The sequence below is a fragment of the Agelaius tricolor genome, unplaced genomic scaffold, assembly GCF_023055355.1.
Source record: "Agelaius tricolor isolate 1412-34295 unplaced genomic scaffold, bAgeTri1.0.p SCAF_22, whole genome shotgun sequence".
Lineage (NCBI taxonomy): Eukaryota > Metazoa > Chordata > Aves > Passeriformes > Icteridae > Agelaius > Agelaius tricolor.
The window spans coordinates 8,655,979-8,681,470 of NW_027269282.1; the positions used below are offsets into that span (position 1 = coordinate 8,655,979).

The window sequence follows — 25,492 nt, forward strand, 5'->3', positions numbered from 1 at the left end:
GCATTTCCTATCTGCTCCCTTTACACCCCCCCACTTATTGATGCAGTCATAGCCTAAACCATGCAATGAAACCCCAGCTCTTCCTACAGGGCCCAACCCTTTCAGATAAAAGCTCGTGGTTCTGCTGCAGCAAACCTGTAATGATGCTCCAGGCACTGCTGCCAAAAGCAGCTCGGGACAGACATTCAAGAACAAGATCATTTTCCTTCTGAAACAGTCATTAAATGTGACAAGGAAATGAGAAGCACAAAGAACAACTTCTTCAATGTCAGCAGCATACAGAAAGGCTGGGGGCAATGCTCTCTGCAAGGAGCTGAGACACCATGAGAGTGTTTATTCCCCTTGTCAGGTGTTTTCTCTGCAGTTTGTGCATCAAGGCAGTAACAGGTTGCTTCTCATGTGCAGATTGTTTGAGACAGGTGACAAAATTGAGGAGGAGGGAAGAAATGCCACCTCAAACAAGGGTGAACGTCAATTCAATCCATCTTTTCCTTGTCTATCTGTGCCAAAGGGTGAGGCAAGGGGAGTGAATAAAAGCACACATCAAAACAAGCCCTGTGGTCTCTGTTGTAGCTGTAGAGTCAGGCCATGAACTTGGCATCCATCACAATCCTTCTCTCAGCCTTTTGCACTGCTCCTCTCAAACAGAGCTCTGTATTCACAAACAAAAGCTGGACATGGCACTTGTTAATGAAAGGCATTCTGTCAAAGCAGCACACAGCTGAAGAGATGAGGAGGATCCCTTGCTTCACTGACATCAACAGGCTTTGGGAGGTCAGCACAGCAAAACACAGCTGCTAAATACGTAGGGCTGGGTGCCCACAGAGCAACAAACACCCCTGCTGAGGCACTGCACAGCAACAGGAGAATCCCTGCTCAGGCAACATCCTCCCTGCTGCATTCATCAGCTTCTAACAGATACAAACAGATCCATTCTCTAGAATTTTGCATTGCATTTCTACCTGCTGAATCAAAAAGCTGGACAATTTCACTGTTAAATAACTGTTAATGTTCGAGTTAACTTTTCTGGTACTTTTTCGAAAGTAGCAATGCATTGGAAATATCTTTTCTGCTTTTATAAAGAAAAAAGCTTTTCCAACATAAACAGCCCTTCTACTGAACTTTAATACACCTCCAAAAAAAAAAAAAAAAAAAAGAAAATGGAACAACAAGATCTCTTCCCCTCATCTGACTCCAAGTGACCTAACTAGAAAGAAACAAAGCTGTCATATGTAAAGATCTTCAGAGAAAAGACTTCCTCTGTAACTAACGAGAAACTGAAAACACAATGAAGTGGGCTGTGAGTGGTCTCCCTCCTCCTGACTTTTTTCAAAGAACTTTTTCTTGGAGACCATGAGAAAAACTTCTACTTTGGCAAACATACGTGATGTATTTTTACACTGGGTTTTAGCTCTGAACTCACACAGGCACTGACATAAAGACTTACATTCTGCAACTGCCCACACACCTTCAGAATCCACACACAGTAACCACTCTGTGTGCTCAGGCTTCAGAGGCTAATTCTGTAATTACCCCAGGCAACAAGAACAAAACCAGAAGGGCAGCACAAAGCTATTTTACCTCTGATAAAATTCACCTGACTACTCAGTTGAATATCTACTGTACAAAAGTGCAGGCAGATGGTTTTTTAGGGAAGAACCAACTTATACTGAATGATCTGTACCAGCACATTGCTCTTTCAAGAGTAAGAAACACTTCTTGAACTCAAAACAGGAATGTGTAAGGCAAGAAACAGCTCTACACACACAGATGTCAATGGCTGAAGTACTACAGCAAAGAATTAGGAGAAGGAAGGAGAGGAAGGACTGTCCTCTGAAACAGCTTTCACCTCTATGACCAGCCTACCTTTCTGTTGCCTTTTTTTTAGTATGGGAACATCATCGACCTCCCAGAGCAGGATTACAGTCTGGCATTCGCCTTCCTTTCTTCAGTTTTCAGGAAGAGAACAGGAATACTTGCAAACTCTTGTAATTTAAACCCAAGTGATCTCTCCACCAAGGAGACACAACACTATGTTCTTAATGGCTTTTCCTCTTTTGTTAGATTCAAAAGCAAGCTTGGTTTGGGCACTAAATTGCCAATATCCAAAAGGAGAAGAATGGCAGTTGCTCGCAAATACTCTGCCATTGAATTTTACCTACTGCAAGTACCAGAAGTAGAGAGTTTCAGGAGCTGCTATTCACTTTCACACAGTAATTGCCAGTTTTCTAGACAAGAATAAACAGGCAGGATGTTTCCAGGGCACAGACATTACACTGCAGGACTATCAGAAGAGACAGTGGCTGCATAAGGAGAAAATAAATCTATTTCTGAGTTTTTCTGCTTACAAGTCACCTCATGCAGGACTGTAGCAGGAATAAAAACTACTTTCTCCACCACCCCTTTCCCTAGTGACATGGGCATATTATCTGCACCTTCTCCCCCTCCCACACTCATTTCTGAAGCTGCCTGTAAATAAGATGCTGTATCTTTGCTTTTTACATTCAGTTAAGCAGTTCTGCACACAGCAACTTCTCCCAAGCCATTGAATGCAGCAGTCTTATCAGCAAGAGCCAGCTTTGGCTTTGTAAAGAAAATAATCAGGTTATATTCACTTAGCTCAAATGCACCCACTTTAATTTGAAGAGCACCGACTTGATAAATGTGTGAGTGTAAAAGTGTCTCACAAACAGCTGTGTTCATGGATCTGTGTATTGTGGGTTTTTATTATGTATTTACTTTATCTAATGAGAAGTCCTCCAGATAGTCAAGTGCTTTAAAAAAAAATCATCTATCAAACCCCAAATGGAACCAAAGTGGTACAGGAAAAATTTCCCAAAGTAATGTTCACTTAGGCAGTATTTCCTCTGTAAGTAATGAATTGACACCTTGATCACTCCAATTTTTGCAACCAAGTGCTCAGAGAAGTGCTCCTAGCACAGAGACAGGTGTTGATCTTGCACCTTCCTGCGTCCCAGCAGGCAGAGCAGGAATGAGGGGACTCAGCCTGGGGGAATCTGGGTGAGATCCAAGGCCAAGGAAGAGACTGGGCCTGCACTGCTCTTCTGGCTTCTCCCCCCTCTCTTTCTGAAGTAGAGCAGGATTTTTTTTCAAAAATCAAATGAACCTGAAATGTACTTACAGTCCTTCCTGAACACAGCTTCAAATAGAAATGCCAGGCTCTGAGAGAATGACAAGGTACCATAAACAAAACCCACTTTGTACAAACATAGCAACAAATTTCAGGAGAGAGAGCAGATGTTACTCTGACCCTCCAAGTCTAGATCACAAATGGATTAAACCAATTTTGTAATTTGATTTTATTTTCAAACAGAGGGAAGGCAAGCTTCCTCTCACTGAAGTGGCAGTTGCAGCATCTCTTTAAAAAAACAGCCCCAGATTCCATTTCTCCATACCAATCACAACTTCCTTTACTTTAATTTCCAAAGTATCCCCCTTCACATCTGTACTTTTTCCCCTCACAACAGAGAAACATTTTTTGCTGAACCAAATCTGTATCAAATATCAGCAAAGAGCACCACATACTGACATTGAGAAGCAAAGTAAGTAACAAACACTGACTTGCATTCTATTTTCTTAGAGCCCTTACATTTCCAAAAAGCAAGGTACTACTCATCTATTTTGGTTTGAATTCCAGGAAGCTAGAAAAAACAGCTGAGGAAGGCAGAAAAAAATACAATACTAGAAGTTTTTCAGCACATCTGTAGTACTACATCATGTGCAACGTATCTTCAATTATTTCCCAAGAACCTGTTAGCAAATTTAAAATTTTATTTAGGCATACTTTAACTCAATTTATAGATTCTCTTATCCAAGATTTAATTAAATCAGATCACAGCTAGGAGTTCATGCCTGTCAGTATTTATCATCTTACTTAGGAGGGAGATAAAACCCAAGTAACTTAGCTTTAATAAACTGATGGTCAGACTGAAATGAACCCAAGGAAATGAACCTCTTGCCCATTAAACAAGAGACTTCATACACAGCAACACAAACAGCTTACCTTTCTATTTCTTTTTTTTTTTTCATTTTACTTCTGCATTTAACAGAGCTGGGGAAAAGTATTTCTGATTCCACACACACACACAACATCACAGGCCTTTTCCTTTCAACAGTTCATCTGCAATTTCTGTTTGATTCTGCTATTATCACTGCAGAAAGTTAATTACCTAGCAACAACACATCTGACATCACCTTTGTCAGAGGTTTATCCACTGTTACACCTTTGCCTTGCCACTGGAAAAAAAAAAATTTGCCTGAAAAATGCAAACATTTTAAGGCAATTATCAACCAAATTTCCATGATCTTATTGCAGCAATCATCTTACCACGTTTCATACCAGTAATTCTCTTTAGCACAAAATAAAACATCAGGCCCATGGCTGGGCATTTCTCATTGTTCTGCTGTTTTTAAGGAGGAGTGATCTGCTCCTAGTGTCACTTTTCCAGATGGCAAGAACAAGACTTGATCAGAGCTGATGATCTCCCATCCCTGTAGGGTGCCAGGCTCCCTGACCTTGTAGCCAGCCTGGTCACCCACCCCTCACCCAGGAATTCACCTCTCAGTGAGCCTGAAACAGCCAAGCTCCTTTCCCCCAGCCCTTGCCTGGACAGAGCAGGGCATTGCTACCCAAGCAAAGACAACAGGAGCAGTGAATTCCACTGCCACTGCTCCAGTGCTTGGCTGGCTGCCCTTCTGGGGGGCCAAGCATGCCAGCAGCAGCTCCCTGTGCTCACACAAACCCTCCCAGGGGTGGCAGGTTTCACACAAACTCTGTGGCTCACCACAGGACTCACACTTCCCCTTCAGTGCTCCTGTGGCTGTCACTTGCAGCACATTACACTTGCATTAACCCATTAACCCGAGAGACAAACTGCTGGCAACATCCTGCAGCTCACCACCCACAGCAGTACTCCAGCACATCATGGCAATAACCACAGAGTTTGCACAGCTCTCTGACCACTCCACCTTCTTAATGACACCTGTCAATATTTTGATAATGAAGCTGAAAAGTAGCAGCATAAACAACAGAACAATAAAACACTCATTCTGCCATAATCACAAGGGAAAATAAATATTGGATCTCCAGATCTCAAGCAAAACTTTACTTCATACAAAGTCAGATTTCTGAAATAAATAAGCTGAGGTGTGTCACATTTCCTCATGCCTCAAAGTATTGAAGTTCACTAATATTTGGCATTTTATCCCTTTTTGCTGTGGATCTCCACAGTATCTGAGAGCATTGGTATCTTCTGCTGTGGATCTCCACAGTATCTGAAGCCTGGCTCTCCAGGCTCCCACTGTAAGAAAAATTCAGCAGCTGTACTTACGCATTAGGTTGTAAATGTGCTTTTCTGCAACATGTTCCGTAAACAGCTTTATAAGGTCATCTTTTAAGTCTCTGTTAAGCTTGGTTTCTATGTAAAATTTATTCTGGAAAATAAGACAGAAGTTTTCAAGTTTGTTTCTCATAATAGCAAATAAAGGAAACTTATTTTTTTCTCCCTGAATAAAACCAGTTCAGAATATTAAAGCTGTAGAATATTTTGCCTGTAAAGTGTTTCCTTGGTGACTGCATTTAAACTAAATAGAACATTCCTATACAACAAAAAAAAACATGGGTGACAAACCTACTTACATACAGCCATACTTAAGTATTTTATTTTCTGTATCTACAGCTATACCCCCATACTGATCCAGACTGGAGAGCTTGTATGCAAAACATTTCATTTTAGAACTTTAAGAAATTTTGTAAATTCTCTTAGCACCAAAATACAGCTGGACATCATGTTTGCAACAAAAAAAAAAAGTATTTTTTCCCAATGACTAACCATTAAAATAGATGGCTTACAATAATAAAATATCAGCACAACTATCCACTTCTGTGGTTCATTGACAATCTCAGAGGACAGCTACTCAGAATGAATCAGCTGTGGAAATAAGTGATGCATACAAAACTACACAAAAGTGAACTACCTTAAAATTTTTTGGATACCATTACTTTGACCAATTCAGCATTAATGAAGAATTAATCTCTTTGAGGGAAATTCAAAGATAATTCTATTCATGAGTTCCTCAAGGGTCCCAATACCTAATGGTCTATTTGGTATCAATGCTCCATTTCCTGCAATTAATTGCAAGCTTTCTTGTGTGTGTCTTATTCATAGAGGTGTTTTAAAAGCTGGGGGGAAAAATTTGTTTCAAGATAAATCTCCTAACATTAAAAAGCTAACTTGGAAGTAGAACAGCTGAATTAAGTAATTTGGACAAATGGTGCAAAAGAGTTAAACAGACAATCTAACAGAAAATCAACTCAAAAATAATCCACAGGAACACTTATCTGAGAGATTTACTACAAGAAGTGATATCTTAAAGGAGAAGGTTTTTCTGTGCTTTTAAATCAAGTTTTTCTCCTATTCACTAAAGGATTTAACAAAACCAGAACTCTCATAACACAGAGCAATCTTCACGTTTTTGTGTGAAACCCACTCTCTGAGCCATTACCAAAACCACAAACACACCATAACAATCTGTCCAGACAGAAACCCCTTAAACCTGTGAGAGGACATTCACCAGCAGTTATTCACCTTTAATAAAGATTGCCTGGCAGAACAAAGGCAATCTGAGGGCTGAATATATGTCCCTATTGTATCTTAAGTTTGTTGCAGTGATGGACAACAAATTTAAAAGATGTTTTTATTAAATTTACAAAATTTGCTGCTGGTGGTTCCCTCTGCCACCCTGAATTTATCCTGACTGTAGAAGTTTAATCAAGGACCAGGACTCAGTTGTTTTCCCTCACCTGGGCCTGTGAACAGAGATTGAGGGAAAGGCTCTGCAGACAGAATATCCTAATTAGAAACAGACTCACTTATTGGTAATGCTTTTGGTCAATGGTGAATTTCCATTGCAACAGAAACCCACAGCAACTAAAGATACACTTCAAGGAAATGTTAAGGTACACACCACACTACAGCCTTTCACCAGAACATTTTCCTAAACCAGTTTGCACAAGATGTGCAAATTATGATGCTTCGTTTTGCTCAGGGGCTGGAAAGCCTAAACTTTTAATTCTAGTAATTTCATTACTAGAAAAGCAACAAAAAACCCCACAACCCAGCAGTTACCAGACAGTACAAACACAGAAAAAATGTAAAATACTCTTCACATTTGCTTACTTGGAAACACCTTTCCAAAAAGATGTACCACTTTTGTGAGCTTAAATAGACAGTGAAAAAGCATCTAACTGAAGTTCTTCATTTCCAACCCACAGTGCTGAAAGGAGAGAGCAGAAGAACTGGCACCTCCCTCATTCTTGTTAGGGGTAAATCAGGAAGATTTTCTGGGTAAGTTGTCACTACCAGTGATAAGTTTTACACTATGCCAGTATTTCTTGAAAAATAAGTCACATAAAGGTCTAACTGACATGTAAAAAGATAAGCAGATGTGAGTAACTGAGAAAGTCAGGTATGATATTAACATTAATTCTACAAAACACCTTATGATAAAGCAATCTGGCAAATCTGACAAGATAAAACTCAGTTAATATTAAGAAGAGATCAGTAAGTACTTGAAAGAAAAAAACACAGTATATAGGTGTGCTTATCACATCATGCTCACATATATTTGTGTATAGACACACACAAAATGCCCTCTAGCTGATAAGCAACAAAATGCAATACCACTCAGTAGGGATAACAATATTTTAGAGGCAATGAAAAAATTTTAACCATCCCAAAAGCACAGTGCTCACAAATGTTAGGCTCATATAACATGATAACAGATTTTCAGCTATATCTCAAAATAAAATGAAAAAATGAGGTTCTATAAGAAAAATATATCCTCTAAATTTTATATTTTATTCAAGTGGAAATATTTTTTCAATCATGTGTGTAGCAGACTGTGATGTGTACAATCTGTAAGCACCTAGAAAAATCTCACTTAAATTTACAAAACAGTTTCCTGCAAGGAACAAAGCACTGTGTATGAAGGTGACTTCCAGTTTCGTTTGCTTCACCTTCAGCTACATCCCTGAACTTCTGAAGGAGGCTAACCCACAGAATCTCAGAGGGTCATTTGGTCTCTGTGCTTTTCTGACAAATCTGCTGCAGCAGCCTAAGACTGAAAAAATCCATCACCGTGTGAAAAAAACCCCAAAATGGTCCCAGGAAAAGAAGGAAAAAGAAAACTCCCTCAGTTGCAAGGTCATTCCTCTAAGCCACCCCTCCTGATAAGCTTGGAACCACCCCTTGGTCACCATACACACCCAAGGTAAGAAATCACCTTTCCTGCTTTGGCATGTAGCAGGAAAGCAAAGTGCTGCTGCTGCTGCTGCTTTTAAGACACACAGGACTAAGACAAAGTATTATGCCATATTCCAGCTCTACATATAAACTTTAGTTTTTCCTCAGCTTCATAGATTTTAAAAATCTTTGAATGCATATTAAAAGTTTTCCTAAGCAGCAATATAATTATCCTTTCAGAACAAAGTCCTCAAGAGCAACTCAACAGCCTTGGAAACCCCTGATTAAAGCAATCACAGAAATGGAAACCTCACCTCTGACATAAAGGCAGAGTTTAACAACTTGGTCCACTTCAAAATGCTTTGAAAAGTATCTATTAAAGGAACTGCAGAGCTGTAATTTAGACTGTAATTAGGCTTTCACCTCCTGCAGTTGTTTTTCAATTGTACTGTTGGACCAGAGAGAGGAAACTGTTGTTGCTGTATGAGAAAACTTGGTTAGACACTACAAAGTAAGATTTTAAGAGTACCTGTACATAAAACTACTTCCAAATGCACACAAAAAAACTAAGAAACACATTTTTCACCCTGACTTCTTTAGACATATTTCCCACATCATGCTCAACACTGAAATTATTTCAGTGAAAAAGTTTGACAGCTAATTTGCCATTAGCCTTCTGGACCAGCTGAGCCAAGTCAGCATTGCTTTTGGCAGCAAGAGGAACTGCCAGGTAACAGAACCAGATAGAAGGGAAGATTAGAAGACACCAATCTCAAGAAAGGCAAATTCCTCTTTTAATGCAACAAATCTGTATGGTAAGACAATGCCAAAATACTGTAGCAAGTTACTGAAATTCACTGAGACACAGGAGAGCCTCCTAAAGGTTTCCCAAATTCTGTGAAACTACCAATGAGAAAAACTTTGAAGAGTTTGAGGTTTATTTAATCCTTTTTTTTTCTTTTTTTCATTTCTAAGTGATGCCAAAACAAGGACAGTTTCTGGGAAAAGGACAAATTTTAAGCTTAAGTTATTCATTACCACAAAAATAAAAGTTTTGGTACTTTGACAAAAAGGATGCAAATTATTGGTTTCTGAACCATTCCAAGTACACCTGACAGTGCTATGAACATTATTTTGGCTTCCTCCATCCAACACTCTGAATTGCTTTATCAAATGATGAAGGCATTTCCAAGCCACATTTCTTCCTGTCTTTTTTGAATCTGTACTATCTGAAAGCAAAAACTAGTCATCTCAACAACCTGCCCAAACTAAAAAGCCAAAATTTAACAAGTCAGTAAATGATCTCTGTACAAAAAGATATAAATAATGAACTATTTGAGATGGCTTTTTTTCCCATTAAAATCAAAACTATTCTCCCCACTCCCAGGAAAGAAGTATTAGGGCAGAAACCAACTGCAAAACTCTGCATTTAAAAAGCATGGCTTCCCCTTCCTCTCCCCATCCAATTTGATCAGTATTGTTAGGCACCAAAACAAGGCACAAATCTTAAGTTTTACATGTCAGAAGTTATTATAGCTGCATTTTATTCTTTTCATTTTCAGTCAGTATCTCATGTATGGACACATTTATTTGAAAAGAATTTTCTAAAACTTACCATATATATGAAAAGAGGCACAATGCTCTGCAATGCTCCCATATACTGTCCAAGAGCTACGTTAAATCTTTCAATATAGAGATCTGGAGGGCTGGCCTGCAAGAAACCGTAAAAGTCAGGTTGTAATTTGAACAAGAGAAAGATCTGGAACAGCATGGGCTATGCTTTCATAGCAAACTCAAACAACTCCAAAGGATTTGATACACTAGGATCACACAAAGCAAGCCACACATCATTCCAGAGTTTCTGCTCTAACTCCCTGCAGCAAAACCAATGTCCCTTCAGTAACGAGGTTTTCCAGGACTATACATCAGTGCCCAGCACAAGGTCCATTCAATAAGAAATACAGTGAGCCTGTAACAAGCTGACATTTAGCATATGCAAATAAAAACACTCCTTTTTAAAGACCAGAGGTTTGTTTTGAAAGCACCAGCTGTCATGCCTAGAATCCATAACCAAACATGCACAAGTGCTGCAGTGTGTGCTCCCACCCCCCTGAGCTTTCCCTCCACCAGAGCAGGGTGGCATTAGGCTTTGCAGCTGAGCTGGCAAGTGGCACATCCTCCTGCTCCAGGGAATGCTGCCCTCCACAGAAAACTATTCTAAGTTACTGCTGGGACACCTCAGGCAAGGCAAGTGTTCAGGGGGTTCAGCTTCACAAAGAAGCAACATCTTCAGAGAGAATTCTGCATTCATGTCTCATGCTCCAGGTTAGGCCTGTGGAAATCCAGCTGTGCTCCCTAAACTTGGCTACACAAAACCTAAATGTGCTATTTTCTGGCTAAAATACCCTATTTCCCAAAGAAGGAGATAAGGAACTTAAAAGATCTGTTCAGCAGCAGGTGAAGTTAAATTGAGAGGAGAAGCAGAAGAACAGGAAGCACTAAGCACAGTTTCTGTTACAATACCCATTTGAAGGCCTGCAGGGGAGCTGCACTGGAGCATTCCAAGTGCACTTAGACACCCACAGCTGGAAGTGGAGCTACAGCAATGTCCTCCTCCACTATCCACTTCTCCACCCCAAGCCTCCCCCTTACACTGCCCTACCTCTGGCCCAACCCCTGCTTTGGTCTCTCCAGAGGGGCTGGGGGGCTGCCTGAGCTCCTACTGCTCACATATACAGATACACCTATACACACCCAAGGGCAAAGTGTTGCTTGTGAATGAGAAACAAAACTTCTCTTCCCCTGCACTGTTTTCCCCTCTGACAGCACCAAGCCAAAAGAAGATGGAGAATACAGCAATAACTGGGACCTTGCAAGAAAATAAGTTCAAAGATTTCCCTAAAGCCAAAGCATCTATGGCACAAGAAACACTCAAGGCTTAGCTGCACCTTGACCACCTTTATCAGAACTTAAAGCTATCTTCACAAACATTTTTCAACCTTTTGTATGGACATTCACCAGCAGCCCTAAGAGAAAAGTTAAAATTTATGTTGCTATTTTGCTCTATGAAGTATTCTAAATTTATGACTTTTTTTCCCCCTTAAAATAGCTTCTTTTGCCTCCCTTCTTAATATGCTTAATGAACACGTGGATAATTTTCACAGCAAACACCAATGCAGAGCAGACAGTTCAGAAAGGAAAGCAAAACTGGCAAAGGAAGAAAGAGAGTTATTCCATATGCAGTTGCCAAAGGCTATGTATGGTTATTCCTCATTTTGATCATAAGGTTTTAATCTTATTGCAAATGCAGTTCTCAGGGGTGGCCAAACAAATTTTAGTTCAAAAATGCCAGCAACATATAAAAGTGGCTATGAGCTCCAAGGACTCCCTTTCATATATAGCTACATATACAATTTGTTGCAAATAACATGCAATGAAATCTGCATTCTAAGCAGTATGTATTCCTGCTTCACTCCTTTTCAACCTCAACTTTAAATATGGTTATACCCTCTGATTTGTATACAGCTTCTAAGATTAAAGAAAAAGGAAAATTCTACTTGAAAGAACACGTCAGACAAAAGGAGACCATAGCCTGACACAGGGCACCACTCTTCTCTCACTGATAGATTGCCATTTTCATTAAAAATACCAAAACAACAATAAAGCCAACCAAAAAAAAAAAAAAAAAAGTCAGAAACTGTCTAACTGTCTGGGCAGTGGAGATTTAATCCCAGGCAATGTGTGCAGCCAGTCTGCCACACTTTTGACAGGGGATATAAGCACTGATACCTTTTCCCCCTCTGCAGATGAGAACTCTGCTAGCTCAGCTCCCAAAGGTGTCACAGTAAGGGAGGCTGTTCATGAGAATGACCTCAGGAGCCTCTCATGGAAGGGTACCTGGGAGCTGTCACCACCACTTTGCCTTGCAATCAAGAGGAAAGCAAATGCTCTGGATAAAGACAAAAAAAGCTAAGAGAGGCTGATGGCTTCAGAGGAAGTGCCTCACTCGTGTCAGGCAAGTATCAGGCCTTGGTTTTAACCTCTGCAATGCAGAAATTATGGTGGTGTCTGCTTTATCAGCATGGCATGTCACTTTTCAATTTTATTCTCCTGATAGTGTTTCATGTCAAGCCCAAGCAGCCAAGACAGTAACAGCAATGGACAACAACAACAAAAAAGCAAGATTGACAACCAAACTCTGCTCAACTAAAGCTTGACTTGTAAACTACCAAAATACCCAAGCCAAAGAGAAATCAATAATAGTATTTTCACAGCTCATCTATGAATTACTGTAATCTGTGTGGGGAAAACAGAACCATCTGTTTTCTGTTCATCACAGTGTCACTGTACAGCTGCTCCAAACTGCCAGACTGAAATCAATTATTTGCTTCAGCACAGGATCTTTCTCCACATCTCTACATTCACATTTATAGGACAGTAACTGGAGCTGGAATAGTTTTATGTAAAACTATTTGAATTTTGTAAACTAAAAAGCAGCACATGGCAACAAATTCATGAGTAAATAGAAGTTGCTAAGATTTTTATATTAAGTGGCCATCATTACAGCCCAGCTTGAATTTAAAATCTACGCTTATTCAGATCTAGCTATTACAAGAAAAAAACCCCAAAAAAACTGCTTTGGCTGACACTTTTTACTCCTGGTCCTAGTCCAGAAAAAGAGAATGCATACATTCAGCTGTTTAAATTACAAGGGATGGGGCAGAATTAAGCCTGACATTTACTTCTTACTACTCCCCAGCAACTATAAAGTGTTTAAACCCACTCCTATCTTACCTGAGGGATGTATTACAGAAGGTATTCAAATATACAAAATACACACTCCTAGCTTAAGGTTTTCCAGGAAAGAAGAGAATCCCTCATTCCTTCACTCCTCATCCTGAATCCCATCAAACTGTCAATTCAGGGGGTTGGGGATGGTATTTTTTTGTAAATTTGTTGGGTTTTTGGATTGTTTGGGTTTTTTTAAAACACTCAATACAGGCAGACAGTTTAAATCCTCTCCCACGTTTCTCTTATCTACCACTTGTAGGGTTAAAAACAGTTTTCCAGCAACAATTGTATTGTGTGTCTGTTCACAGGAGCACTGAATGTTTGCTTGGATTTCTCCAACTGATGCATTTGCTTAACATCTTCAGCTTGGCTGTGAGTCAGCTGCTTCTTAGAATAAAATACTATGGCTGCTGTTTAAAAGCAGATGTTCAAGACACAATTTCATCTCCTTACACAACACAGTGGACATCTCAGCACCAACAGAAATGAGAAGTAACAAGAAAACACATTTGGGAAAGGATTACATAAAGACACAGTCAAACAAAACAAGCAGCTGGAGATCCTGTGAAGTAAATTACCCTTCCCTTATTTGAAATCTAATATCTAGGCATTTCAAGGCACTTGTGGGCAAGAAACTATGCATCTGAAAAAGATACGGGTTTTTTGAGCTTGAAAACCAGTCTCAATATCATTCTTAAACTGAACATATGAAATCAGAAGGCAGCTGCTGCCTCAAAACAACCCACAAACAGCTCACAAGAAAGAAAGAGAGACAACAGTTCTGTGCTTGAGGAACACAAAGTTAATCTGTTTTCTGGCACAACCAGCAGCATGTATAGTAGAGCTTACATTCCTATGGTGAATGGGCAGCTCCATTTTCCTGGGAATATGCTCCCTGCCAAAATGCCAGCACATATGCTGCAGCATCCCTCCCACGCCTGCCAAGTGAAAAGGGAGAATGGCTATGACTACACAAATTAACCTGTTATTCATGTAAGTGGTCTGAATCTTCTAAACCACTCTTTGTTCTTTCTCAAGAAAATATAATTTGTTTACCTTGCCTTGCAATGTACGTGATGCCCAGGTCTACCTCACTAGACATTAGAATTATTAAAACCTTTTACAAAAAACAGACATTAAACCAAAGCACAACTGATTCAAAGACTCTGTCTTCCTAGTCAAGCCTGCACTCAAACCTGCTCAAAGCCTCATGACATTTTCTCATGTAACTGTCTCACAGCAGGGTAGCAGGTGTGGGCCCTGTTCCATTCCCATTCTACATGCTAGTAAAACAAAAAGACATTGTATCTAAAGACCATCAAAACTGTGTAGCAGTAAGAAACCTTCAGAAGCTTTTCTATCTATTAAACACAGATTCATTTGTGCTGCACTTGTATCTTTCTGTAATTGCATCAAGGTCTGCAGCCCCAGTGTAGTGTGACAAAACAGATAAAGAGCTGCAGAGCTAAACAAGCCTTTCCAAAAAGCTGCAGACAAGAATGCTCCTCTCAGCTTAACTTGCTGATGGTTGTGTCATTTTTAATGGCAATTCTGGCAATATGGTCACCCCTACTACTTCAAGTCAAAAGCCATCTTTTTGATGTCCACACACAGAAATATAAACATTTATAATACTTCTGGTTTCTACCATCTGAGTTCAAATCATCCATGTGAGCTGATTCAGTTCAGTGAAACTCACAGCAATAAATTCACTTTAATATTAAATCTGCTTTTGCTGATACCTTTACCAGGGTTCTTTGAGCACCTTAAAGCCCTCACTCAGGACACATGAATCCCACACACATTCTCCCAAGGAAACAGCAAGTGGGACAATACTTTCATACACTGCACTGACTGGTTTGAGAGCCAAGACAAAAGGCTGAGAAGTTGTAATGATTATTATCAGGCAGGAAACCTTTCTGGCATTGCACAACAAAGACTATAAACCTGCAGGTCCTGGGGGCCAAACAGGAGACATGCAAATCATCTACCAACACCAGTGACTCCTCAGTGCAGTCATGTTCATTATTAAAAAAAATATAATCCATCATCATAAAAACCCCACCACAAACAGAAAACAACAGATCCCCTTTTCTCTCTCCTCTAGATAAATAAAAGGCGCCACATAACAAATAAATGGTTTTCAGCCCTCAATCATTTCAAAAAGGAAGCACTGAGTTTATTCTAACTAAAAGGAAAATATTGCTCTGCACCTGCACAAAAAAGCTACATTTGTAAAAGGCAGGCTCGAAGCCACAGTGCATTTTGATTGTCAATGCTTTGAGTACTTTCCAGCATCTTTTGCTGAAGTGCTAATGGGTAAAGTGCTTGATTTTAAATTACTTTATCAGAGTGCATAAGAATAAATTAAGCCAGAAACACCAGTGCCTAATGCAAATACAGTTTTACTCATTTTAAAGAGATGTATTTAATTTGAAAGCATATGTTTGTGTATCCACCCTACCTCATACATCTGAATGACTCAGCAATTACCCACAAAAACAGATGACATTATTTTAAACCACAACATAATGAACCATGCCCATTACCAGTGAAATGTTTCCAAATAAAGCATCTTAGAAAAATCACCTGCATGCTACAGGCTTCACACACTTCAACACAACAGGAAACAAGTTAATTTGTGTTTTCTGCAGCGACACGTTATTTTTTTTGAACTGACAAAATCCAAAATTCCAATCAGCTCAGGAATTATGGAGATTAAATTCTCAATTACTGAAAGTCCACATGGTAAAACTCTGTCTTAACTAATGCAGAGAAGCTGGTCAGACATCAGCTGCAGGAAAGGAAAGCAATCCTTGCTGTGAGTCTCTCCATAGCAGCCTGAAGAGGGGATCATTAACTGACTGATACAGTAATGAGGGAGCTGGAAATGGCTTGGCACACAGAAGGTCCCAAATCAGCCTGGTGACAAGCAATTCATGTCATCTAAATGTACCATTACTCAACAGGTACTGCCCACTGCTCTTCACCCAGTGTCCAACAGGCAGAAATACACCAGCCCAGCCACATTTTCCTGTGGCCTCTGCCACCACTGACAGTAACTCTCTCAAGCCAAAAAGCTGTGAAACAATCCCTCAGGAACACACAGGGCAACAAACACCAGCACCACACAAGCTGTCCTGCAGTGTGGAAAAGCAAATGTCACACAGGATGACCAGGGTTTGTTCTGAGTGTCCCAGCACAGGACACCAGCTCAGGACACATCCATCACTCTGCTGACTCCAGCTGTGGCCAGGCAAGCACAGGGCTACACACACAGGGAGGGGGGCAATATATATATATATATATATATAAGGAGTTTCTGCAGTGAATGCCCCGAAGAGAGAAACCAAACTCCATTAAGACTAAATCCATGCAAGAGCAAGTCTGACCAGTCCCCTGAGGTGCTCCCACTTTACTGTTTGGTATCTGGGTTTTACTGGTTTGGCTGTTGATGAGTGGCTCCTGTAGGAGACAGCTTGCTCTGGCATGTTGGTTACATGCAGACACTCTGCAGCCCACTTGCCATTTAACTGTTACGTTGCTATGCAAAGGAAGTGCTGCCCTGTCCAGACAAGGACATTTCATTTGTCTGCCATTTCAGTTTCTATAACCATCTGTTTTCTTACACACACCAACATTCCTGCTTCCACTGGGCTACTTTTGCATCTCTGAACAGTAAAAACCAACAACTTGAATCAAGTCATAGCTTGCCAAATAAACAGAACTCTTAAATATTGTTGGCAGGTGAATGAGATTATGTCAAAAAGCAAAAAACCACAAATTGTGCATTAAAAGGATTCTCATACATATAAAGGATTCACATATACAGGTTTTTTCATTGTTTGCCTGTGGGAACCAGAAACTTCCAAGTAACCAACATTTACAAAGTAATTTGCTATTGATGCCAGGGTAAAGATCTAGAACTGCATTTTCAACATAAATTCCAGGTGACTGAATGTCACCAAAATATACTAAGATCAAAGAAGTATCAGCATAATAAAACATACTGTGGTAGTTTCTTAAGAGTAAATTTCACAACCCACAGCTAAAACAGCTTCTTTATAGAATAATTTTTTGAGGCATGTGAGAGTTTTACCTCCAGCAGCTCAAAAAGATCCATTTGTCATCCAAAAGCCGAGTCATGCTCACACGTCAGACAAAACCCACATGATGCACTCAAGGATGGTATTGTGTTATATTACAGGTGTGTCTAACCCACATAAGGAAGCTTTTGCAAGGCTCAGATTGCATTAAACAGTTGTCTCAATTATTCTTTAAACAAGCTGATTTTCAGAAGGCAGCCTTGTTTTTACACAGAAGTATTTAGGCTCATATGTGCTAAAACAAATTTTAAAATCAGCTGCCTCAGTTTTGGGACTTAAGAGAAAATAGTCAGGCATTACCAAGTGAAGAATTTGGGGTATTCCCAAATTCAAATCAAACTAAAGCCATGTATTACTATGAGATATATCAGAAGAACTGGCCAAACCTGTATAGCTGAAATGATTCATAGTTCTCACAAACAGAAGAAAAAAGGCTGTACCAGCTCAGCAGAACCAAGGGAAGGCTTTATTTTAAATACTACATTCACCAGCTCCAAGCAATTTTTACAGAACACTGAGGCTGTCACTCCATGAGGAATAAAGAGACCATAAAAGAGAAAAGAAGAAAGAACCTAGCAAATACCATGCCTATTAAATTTCTTTATAAGGAAAGCCACAAGAGGAAAACAGTGCAACATGCAAAAAGGACATCAGAGAGATCACAGTGCTATATATTTTGGGAATGCACATTTACCCAGAAATATCTGATGCATTTAAAGCATTAAGACTGTTTTGGGCTGATCTAAATTAGTTATCAATGTGTTAGAAGCACTGAAAATCTGCTGTAGTTTAGGGCTTCTTGGTATCTGGCTTCTCTACTTCATGCACTGCAAATCAGTAGAGAACTCAAACATCAGCTATGGAAGTGAAAAAAGCTTCAGGGAAAAAAATCAAGCAGTGTTGCTGCTACAACAATGACAATTTCAACTACATATCTTGGAGATTCTAGTCTAAAAGGAATATTCAACAAGGTACACATGTGAAAACAACCATGGATGCACAGGTAAGATGCAGAGAAGCATAGGGATTTACAAGCTATATATATTAGGACTGCTGTAAACCACTGACATCTACAGATAGGCAAGAAAAATGCAGAATAAGCTGTAATGGAACTCCACATGCATTAATTCCTAACTCATACTTCACAATCTATATTTAATTCACTTAAATTTTTTCATTTAGATTTTCCCTTGTGCTGCTTTTCGTTGCACAAGAACCATAAACAGTTTATACACATTTACACAGGAATGGCAGACATTTATCTCATGTGCTCAGATCACTTTGACTGAGGTATTTACATCCCAGATGATACTTAAGATTTCCCTTTCTCCATTCTTTCATTCTATATCATATATTTAGGTTTAGCCAGTGCTCTCCATGTGGTTGAGATCTCCAAGGTCTGGCAGAGCCAAACCTTTGCATCTAGTAGTTGGTTTGCAGTCTGACAGCCCAGTAGTGAGTGAAGTAGTTGACAATTTTGTAAGTTAGTTATAATAGCAATCCCCTCCACAGGCCACCTACATACTGTTCTGATATAACCACAGATCCCAGCAAAGAGAGAATGAGATTGTGCAGCTTCTTACCTGCAGCTCCTTTGAGACTCTCTCTAAGTGGTTAGTTATCTTTTTTATTAGGTCACTATACATCTGTTCCGAATGCTGCTGGCATACACACTTATACACACAACTGCAGAAACAAATACAGGAACAAACAATGAACTTACAACAGTTTGCAGTGAAGGGTAACACACTTCAAAACATTTTGTTCAAGTTTTAGACGATTGTAGAGTTAATAGAATGATTGTTGAACTTTGAAATACAGTTCTAAGGTTGGAATGAGTTCCAGCAGGCTCTCAGGGCTCCCTGGAGGCTCCAGGGCATCCATCCCATTCCCCCTCCCCAATTTCATTTTAACTTACAATGAGTTCTCTTACAGTGCACTTGCAAACAGCCAGGACAATTCTGTCAACAGCACACTCCTGCTTTTGTCTCTCCTTTGTGAATGAAGTCTCCATTAAAATAAGCAGGTTTAACAATTCTGTGAATATTCTAGGGCAAAACCCTCACTAAAAGAAGGGGAATGCTGACAAGTATCATAGAAGTAGCATGAAAACCACGCAAGTGTTAAAAAGAAATGGCAAAAGTTCTACAATTACAGACCCAACCATGCTTCTCCATTCTTTCTTCATTTCTTTCTTAAATTCTAAGAAAATTCTACAATTTCATAATAAAGAAAGATGCAGAAAAAGGACCATAAAACTAATTCTGCATTCTATGGCTTTGCTGTGTTATGTCTGGTCTTCAGTGCCACCTTTGATTCTTAACAATACTTTATTGCTTTCATATTGCAATATAACATGTGCAAAACAAGGCTATTCATTGAAGACATATTTACAGAAGTTGTAAAACAAATACATTTATTATTTTCAGCAAGAAGTTATTGGAGTAGTCATCACTGTCAGGATTAACACCAACATTCATCTGTACCAAGCAGCTTTTACTCCTCAGTCAGCATTTCAAAATGTAGCTGTGAAATCCAAGAGGCCCAGGGAGACTTCACCTGGTATCCTGGGCAAGTCACATCTCTGTTCTGCTCCCTTCTCCTCTCCTCTGTACCAAGAACTGTACCAAGCAAGCAATTTAGGCCAGAGACTACTCTTAGGACAACTGATTTCCAGGGAGATCCAGACCCCAGCCTTGAATTCTGCAGGCCTTAAACGGCCCCAAAAGCCCAAATGGGGCTATGGGACAGCAACACTGTAACTCTGTAGGGGAACTATGACTCTCCAATTCTCTTCTGAGAAGATGGCAAAAGTCTGCTTATTTGGTGAACTATGTTATTTGTTAAAAACCAGAAGACACCCTACCACCTTTCATATTATTATATTTTAAAAATACTGAGTATCTCTGGTTTGCTATTATTTATATATTATCAGTCAAGGTCATTGTTTTTCTTTCATATCAAGTCTACCAACAGCAGATCCTATATTGAAACATGCAACTGCAAAAGATATTTTGGTATATAATGCTTTTTGCTAAGAGCAAAAATATCAGTTTGGTTTGGATAAAGAGAGAAACACTGATCAGAAAAGTGAGACTGATTTTTGTGATCTCTTACAAAATCAGCCAGCTGGGTAACCCCAGCAGATGGCCACACATTTGTTTGCTGCACAGCTAACCAGTACACAGCCACAAGCTGACTGCTTTATTTGTATGCAACTAAACTGATATTTAAAGAACACTTCTCCTTAGTGTTACACACACTATTGCTGCCTCTATTTCTGCAAGATGTTCTGTAGTCAAACACCAGTGTTCTCATGTACACACAGGGTGTGTTTACATTTGATTTGAACACTTCTACTTAGAGGTTCCTTCTCCATTCTGAGATCCTGTTTTCAGTTCCTGATTGTGGGCTAATTCTGTGAATCATCCTTGCCCTGATATTACCCAAAAGAAGTCACAAGCTTGTTAGTTCTTTAACATAACCAAACACCTTAGGAAAAGGAAATCCCAAAAAGGACATGAAGAGGGTAAGCAGTGGATGAATATCCAAGCTCTCCTGAGGAACAGAAAGCTGCACTGCACCTGGGAGGCAGTGGAGGCTTCCAGAAATACAACCTAGCTGCTCATGTTTTCCTCATCTCAAACCTTCCTTCACACCTCTCTGCCAATTTATCCAACCCTTTTATAACTGGAAGTGACTATGCACAGGCAGGCTTTGGACTCAGCTGAATACAGACACTATTGACACTCTGATACTTTACAGATAAACTGCTCCATGGTAAATATCTGCATACACACCTTGCAAGTTATCTCCCAGCTCTCACTGCTGGGGAGTAAACACCTACAGCTATCACTGACCATGTCAAATATAGCAAATACCCAAATATTTGGGTATCTAATAATGTATTTGATTTTGCATTATGGAAAACTCAATTCCTTTAGTCAGCAAAAAGATGACCAAGAATACTACTGGATTTTCATGTCAGTTTCATTGTAAAGAAAAAAATATATATGTAGCTGTTTGAATCACTTCAAGAAACATTCCACTTTTCAGACTAAAGAACTGGCTTAGAAGCAGAGAAGATCTAAACTCCAAGTCTGCTACAGATTCTCAAAAATACTCCAAGCAAATATCCTTATTAAATTCAATTTTTTTAAAATATCAATTATCCTTCCCTTGTCAATCTATCTTGTCAAGATTGTTAATCAAAGGAACAGTCTAAAAATATTTAAAAAACCAAAATCAATCTCCTGGTTGGAAGAGGCTGTGGGAGAGTAATTACAACCCCAGACATAATTTTTAAAGGAAAACTGACACACCAGCTTTACCAGTAACACTAAACTATGGAAAATCTTTAGCTGGGTTAATAGTAAAATATATCCAACAGATATCCATGCATCATTACAGTCCTGCACCAAGTGCCCCAGATGTACAGGGGTTATCCAGGAGAGACTCGAAATCCAGTATTCCTTCAGTAAATAAAACTTTTGAGGAGTAGAAAGATGACAAGGATGAAGTCCAGTTATCTGCAAACCATAACTAGATATAATTAAACCATTAACTTTGCACACCTACTCATTATCAGAGATCACTTCTGAGAGATCTCTTACTGCAGACTGTTTGCACATTGGGGATTTCAAGCTGGGAAAGGATTCTGATTACTTACACTAAAGCTGGCTCTCTTAATTCAAACAGCCATCTCAATTATTTATATTCATGATGATTGATCTCTGAGACCTGATAAAAGTAGTTCCAAAAGTTTGCAGAGGAAAGAGGAAGTTTCTTGAAGTTTTCAATGGGAACTAAGGGGCAAAACTGAACACCTGCCTTTCTTAATCCAAAGTTTTAAACTGCAGAGACAAAGTGGCTAAAAGGAAGTGGCCATGAGGTAACAGAGCTGCAAGTCTTTAAAACCAGCCATCAGTGACTGGAGCTGGCAGCATTATTCCACAGAGGGCAACACTATGGTGAAGAAAATCAAGACAGCAGTGCCACAGTTGTGCAAGGGCCAGGGGTTTTAACAGCATCTTGGGCAGTAAATCCAGAGCAATCACCCACTTTCCATCCTGTTCACCAACACCCTGAATACCTGCCACCAACAGAACAAACATCTCCATTTTAGTTCATCTCATAAGAAACTGCCAGGTCTCTAGAGCATTTAGCATTTTGGTTTGGAGCAGCAGTGTGATGGGAAAGCAAACCCCCCACCATCCCCAGTACTGAGCACTGGTTTGGCCTGAAGGCAGTTCTGCTGTGTGATTAGATCCCTTTCAAACCAAACTGCAGCTCCAAGACAGCTACAGCCCAAGCTCCTCCAGACAAGAATGGAGATGCAAAGGAGTGTCCTTCAAACTGCCTGGCACTTGGCAAGGGGAGAACACACCAAAACACCTCAGGCAAAACACACAAATGACAATCTACATCAAAGCACCTTGGCACCAGGTGCTTCAATTTCCTTCTGCACATCAACCACACCAAATTGGTCCCTTTAGCTACCACAAAGAACCCTTTTGATACATTAAGTCAACTGCTTACCATGCCAATTTCTTTGGAGAAAAGGATGTTGAGTCTTTAATACATTTCCTAGGACATTACACTAAGCAACTGTGATGGGGTTTATTTTAATGTTAGTGTTTTCAGCACTTCTGCATTTTAATTCTTTAGCATTTATTCCTCTTAACATAGTATGTCAAGATATGTATCTATTATTCACTCTAACCATTTAAACAGTACTGTATTTCACATGACTTTCCCACCTGTCTCCTCAAAGGTACAAAATATGACATATGTTTAAACAACAAAATCAAATAAACATTTCCTTTTAAAGAGAAAATAATTTATGGAGCATTTAAAGTATTTCCTTACCTGTATATTTGTTCATAGGAGATAGGGATGTAGTCACCAGGACTCTGAGTTAAAAGCTGATCTATGGCACTGTCCAACTTTGGCCAATATGTGCTCTTATAGTCTTCAATTGTTATAACATTCATTACTGCAAGAAAAAGACAAGAACAGATTTAGTAACTTCACCTAAAAGACTAGAAACAAGTGAACACTCTGTGATTTCAGATCACACCAATAACAAGGCCAAATAACTGGGAACAGCTCACTTCCACTAAAATAACCTAATCTAAAACTAAAGCCCAGACTTGAATTTGTACCTCTGTATTTACAAAAATAAAACCAGAAAAACTACCAAATCAGTGCATTGGTATTTCTCTGGGGCCTAAGTAACGTGGAAAAGCAAACTCCTGGAAGTTCTAACATGAAAATATAATGATACAAATTTATAAAAAGATTAGTTCAGACTAATAAATTATGTAACTTTGTAGCAGTTCAGAACCAACTATTAACACAGCATCTTCACGTTCAGGAGGACAAGCTCTGGCCAAAACTGGTAGGTTTTGAATATTCCTTCCCAGCAGATGTATTCATTTCACAAGTCTCAGGTGGGACCAGCAGCTTCCTTGGTCTAAAAGATGATGCAGTTCCCTCTGCCTTCAACTGCAGTTAGGCTTCCAGGCAACTTTTCTGAATCTGCATTCCAGTTTCCCTCTAGCAGGGACAATTACACTCCTTCTGCAGATAAAGATCACCAGAGGGAAGAACAGGAGGTGTTTAAATTAGGGCTCCCCACTGCTCCCTGGCCTTCCTCCTGAGCTTCCCAACTGCACCCTCCTGCACCAGTGACTCAGGGCACCTTCCCAGCCACAGGAGGGTTTGGATCTCTCTCTTTTCAGGGAGGATTTCTGAACCAACCACTCGTGGCTCAGTTCCAGCATGTTCACACCCTCCCTTCAGGGCCTTACTCGCAGCACTTCCTCGCTGCCTTGTCACACCACCACAGCTTCACAGCACCCACTCAAAAAAGCCCTCAGCAACCAACAGCACCTCAGTCAAATCTGTGATTTGAATCCAAGCAATGAAATCAAAGCAAATCTATCAAAACAAAAACGTATGAAAACTATCCAGCCTAGGAAATCTAGACTAATTTCTTCATTTGAACTCCACATGCGGGTCTGGAGTAAATGGAATAGAGAATAAAGATACTTCTCACCCCACACAGAACATTTTAGACAATACTGGAAAGAAATATTTTGGTTAGCAATGAATTTTAAATATACATTTAAATGTAGATTCACTGATGGGTTTGAGAAGCAGTATTTTTGAAAGGTATTTTCAAAGGGGTTGAAAGGAGCTGAGTGAATGAGTCACTTTTGGCACCATTATAAGGAACAATTGTAAGGAAATTGGCAAAACAGTTATGAGTATCATGAGGAAAATAAAAGATTGTAAAGAGAACATGGAATGGAGAGAGGTGTGAGACAAGGAGGTGTTGGAACTCTATCTGTAGGAGCAAGTATTACAGATCTGTGTGCTGTGTTAGGGTATTTCAGCCTGAAATTTGGCTTAGAGGAGGATGTTAGTGCAGCACCCCTGGCTCCTCTTCATCCAGCTGCAGCCATTGGTGACCTCTTGCTTCACAGCTGCTACAGAATCAGATCTAGTTAACCTGAAAGTGTCTGAGCAGTGACCAGGTCCCCACCACCTGGGCTGCAGGACACTGCCCCAGGAGCCCAGGCTGCAATCTGAAAGGACATCACTGTTTGCCAACGAGAGAGTCAAGGTCACAGGGCTGGCTACACAACCAGCAGGATTTCAGTTAACAAGTCCAACAAGTCAGCTTCCCCATGAAAGATCACCCATGCAGTCAGCAACAGCACAGCACCTCCCTGGCAGTACACTCAGCCCCTGTTCCTTGCCTTGCAATGCCTTGTTTGAGCTCTCATCCCTTACAGAACCCACACTCCAAGCAGATGTTCTCAGCAGCAGCTCCACACAGCAGCTTTACTATTCCTGCTTACACTCTGCAGCAAAATCTGAGCTTTTTTTACTTTGCTAAAAAAGATGGGCCTCCACAGAACCACTCTGTTCCACAGAAAATATTAAGTTGAAGTCAGCATAAACATTAGACCAAGTCTTGCTTTTAAGATTGCAACGTATAATCACACCCACATCTGGTTTAACATATTAAATGAGCCCTATTAATTTGAAAGAAACTAGTCAAGTAAAATTTGGGAACACTGCAAAATAATTTTAACAGGCTGTTGAGATGTTAATTTTTTACATTTTTTTACAATATGGAAAAAGCAAGCAGCAGCAGAGAGGAAGGTCTGCCCATTAGACACGCTGCACAGGTAAAGGACAAAACGCTTTTACAAAAAGCCCCATGAGACTTGCAAAAAAAGGCTGCATAGAAAATTCACTGATAATTTCACAGTAACATTCCAGAAAAGCTTCATTCTCATTCAAAAGTCTCTTACAAGT

At 39.8% G+C, this 25,492-nt stretch overlaps 1 protein-coding gene across 1 annotated transcript in view; it reads right to left on the minus strand.

Moving 5' to 3' along the window:
• CACUL1 (CDK2 associated cullin domain 1) overlaps positions 1-25,492 on the minus strand; it is a 44,107-nt gene that overhangs the window by 14,412 nt on the left and 4,203 nt on the right. Inside the window, exons 2-5 of the mRNA XM_071446472.1 lie at positions 23,030-23,156; positions 18,745-18,847; positions 9,880-9,975; positions 5,352-5,454 (exon numbers count right to left, since the gene is read on the minus strand). Of these exons, the coding sequence (XP_071302573.1) occupies positions 5,352-5,454; positions 9,880-9,975; positions 18,745-18,847; positions 23,030-23,156 (429 nt within the window). The remainder of the gene's footprint in view (positions 1-5,351; positions 5,455-9,879; positions 9,976-18,744; positions 18,848-23,029; positions 23,157-25,492) is intronic.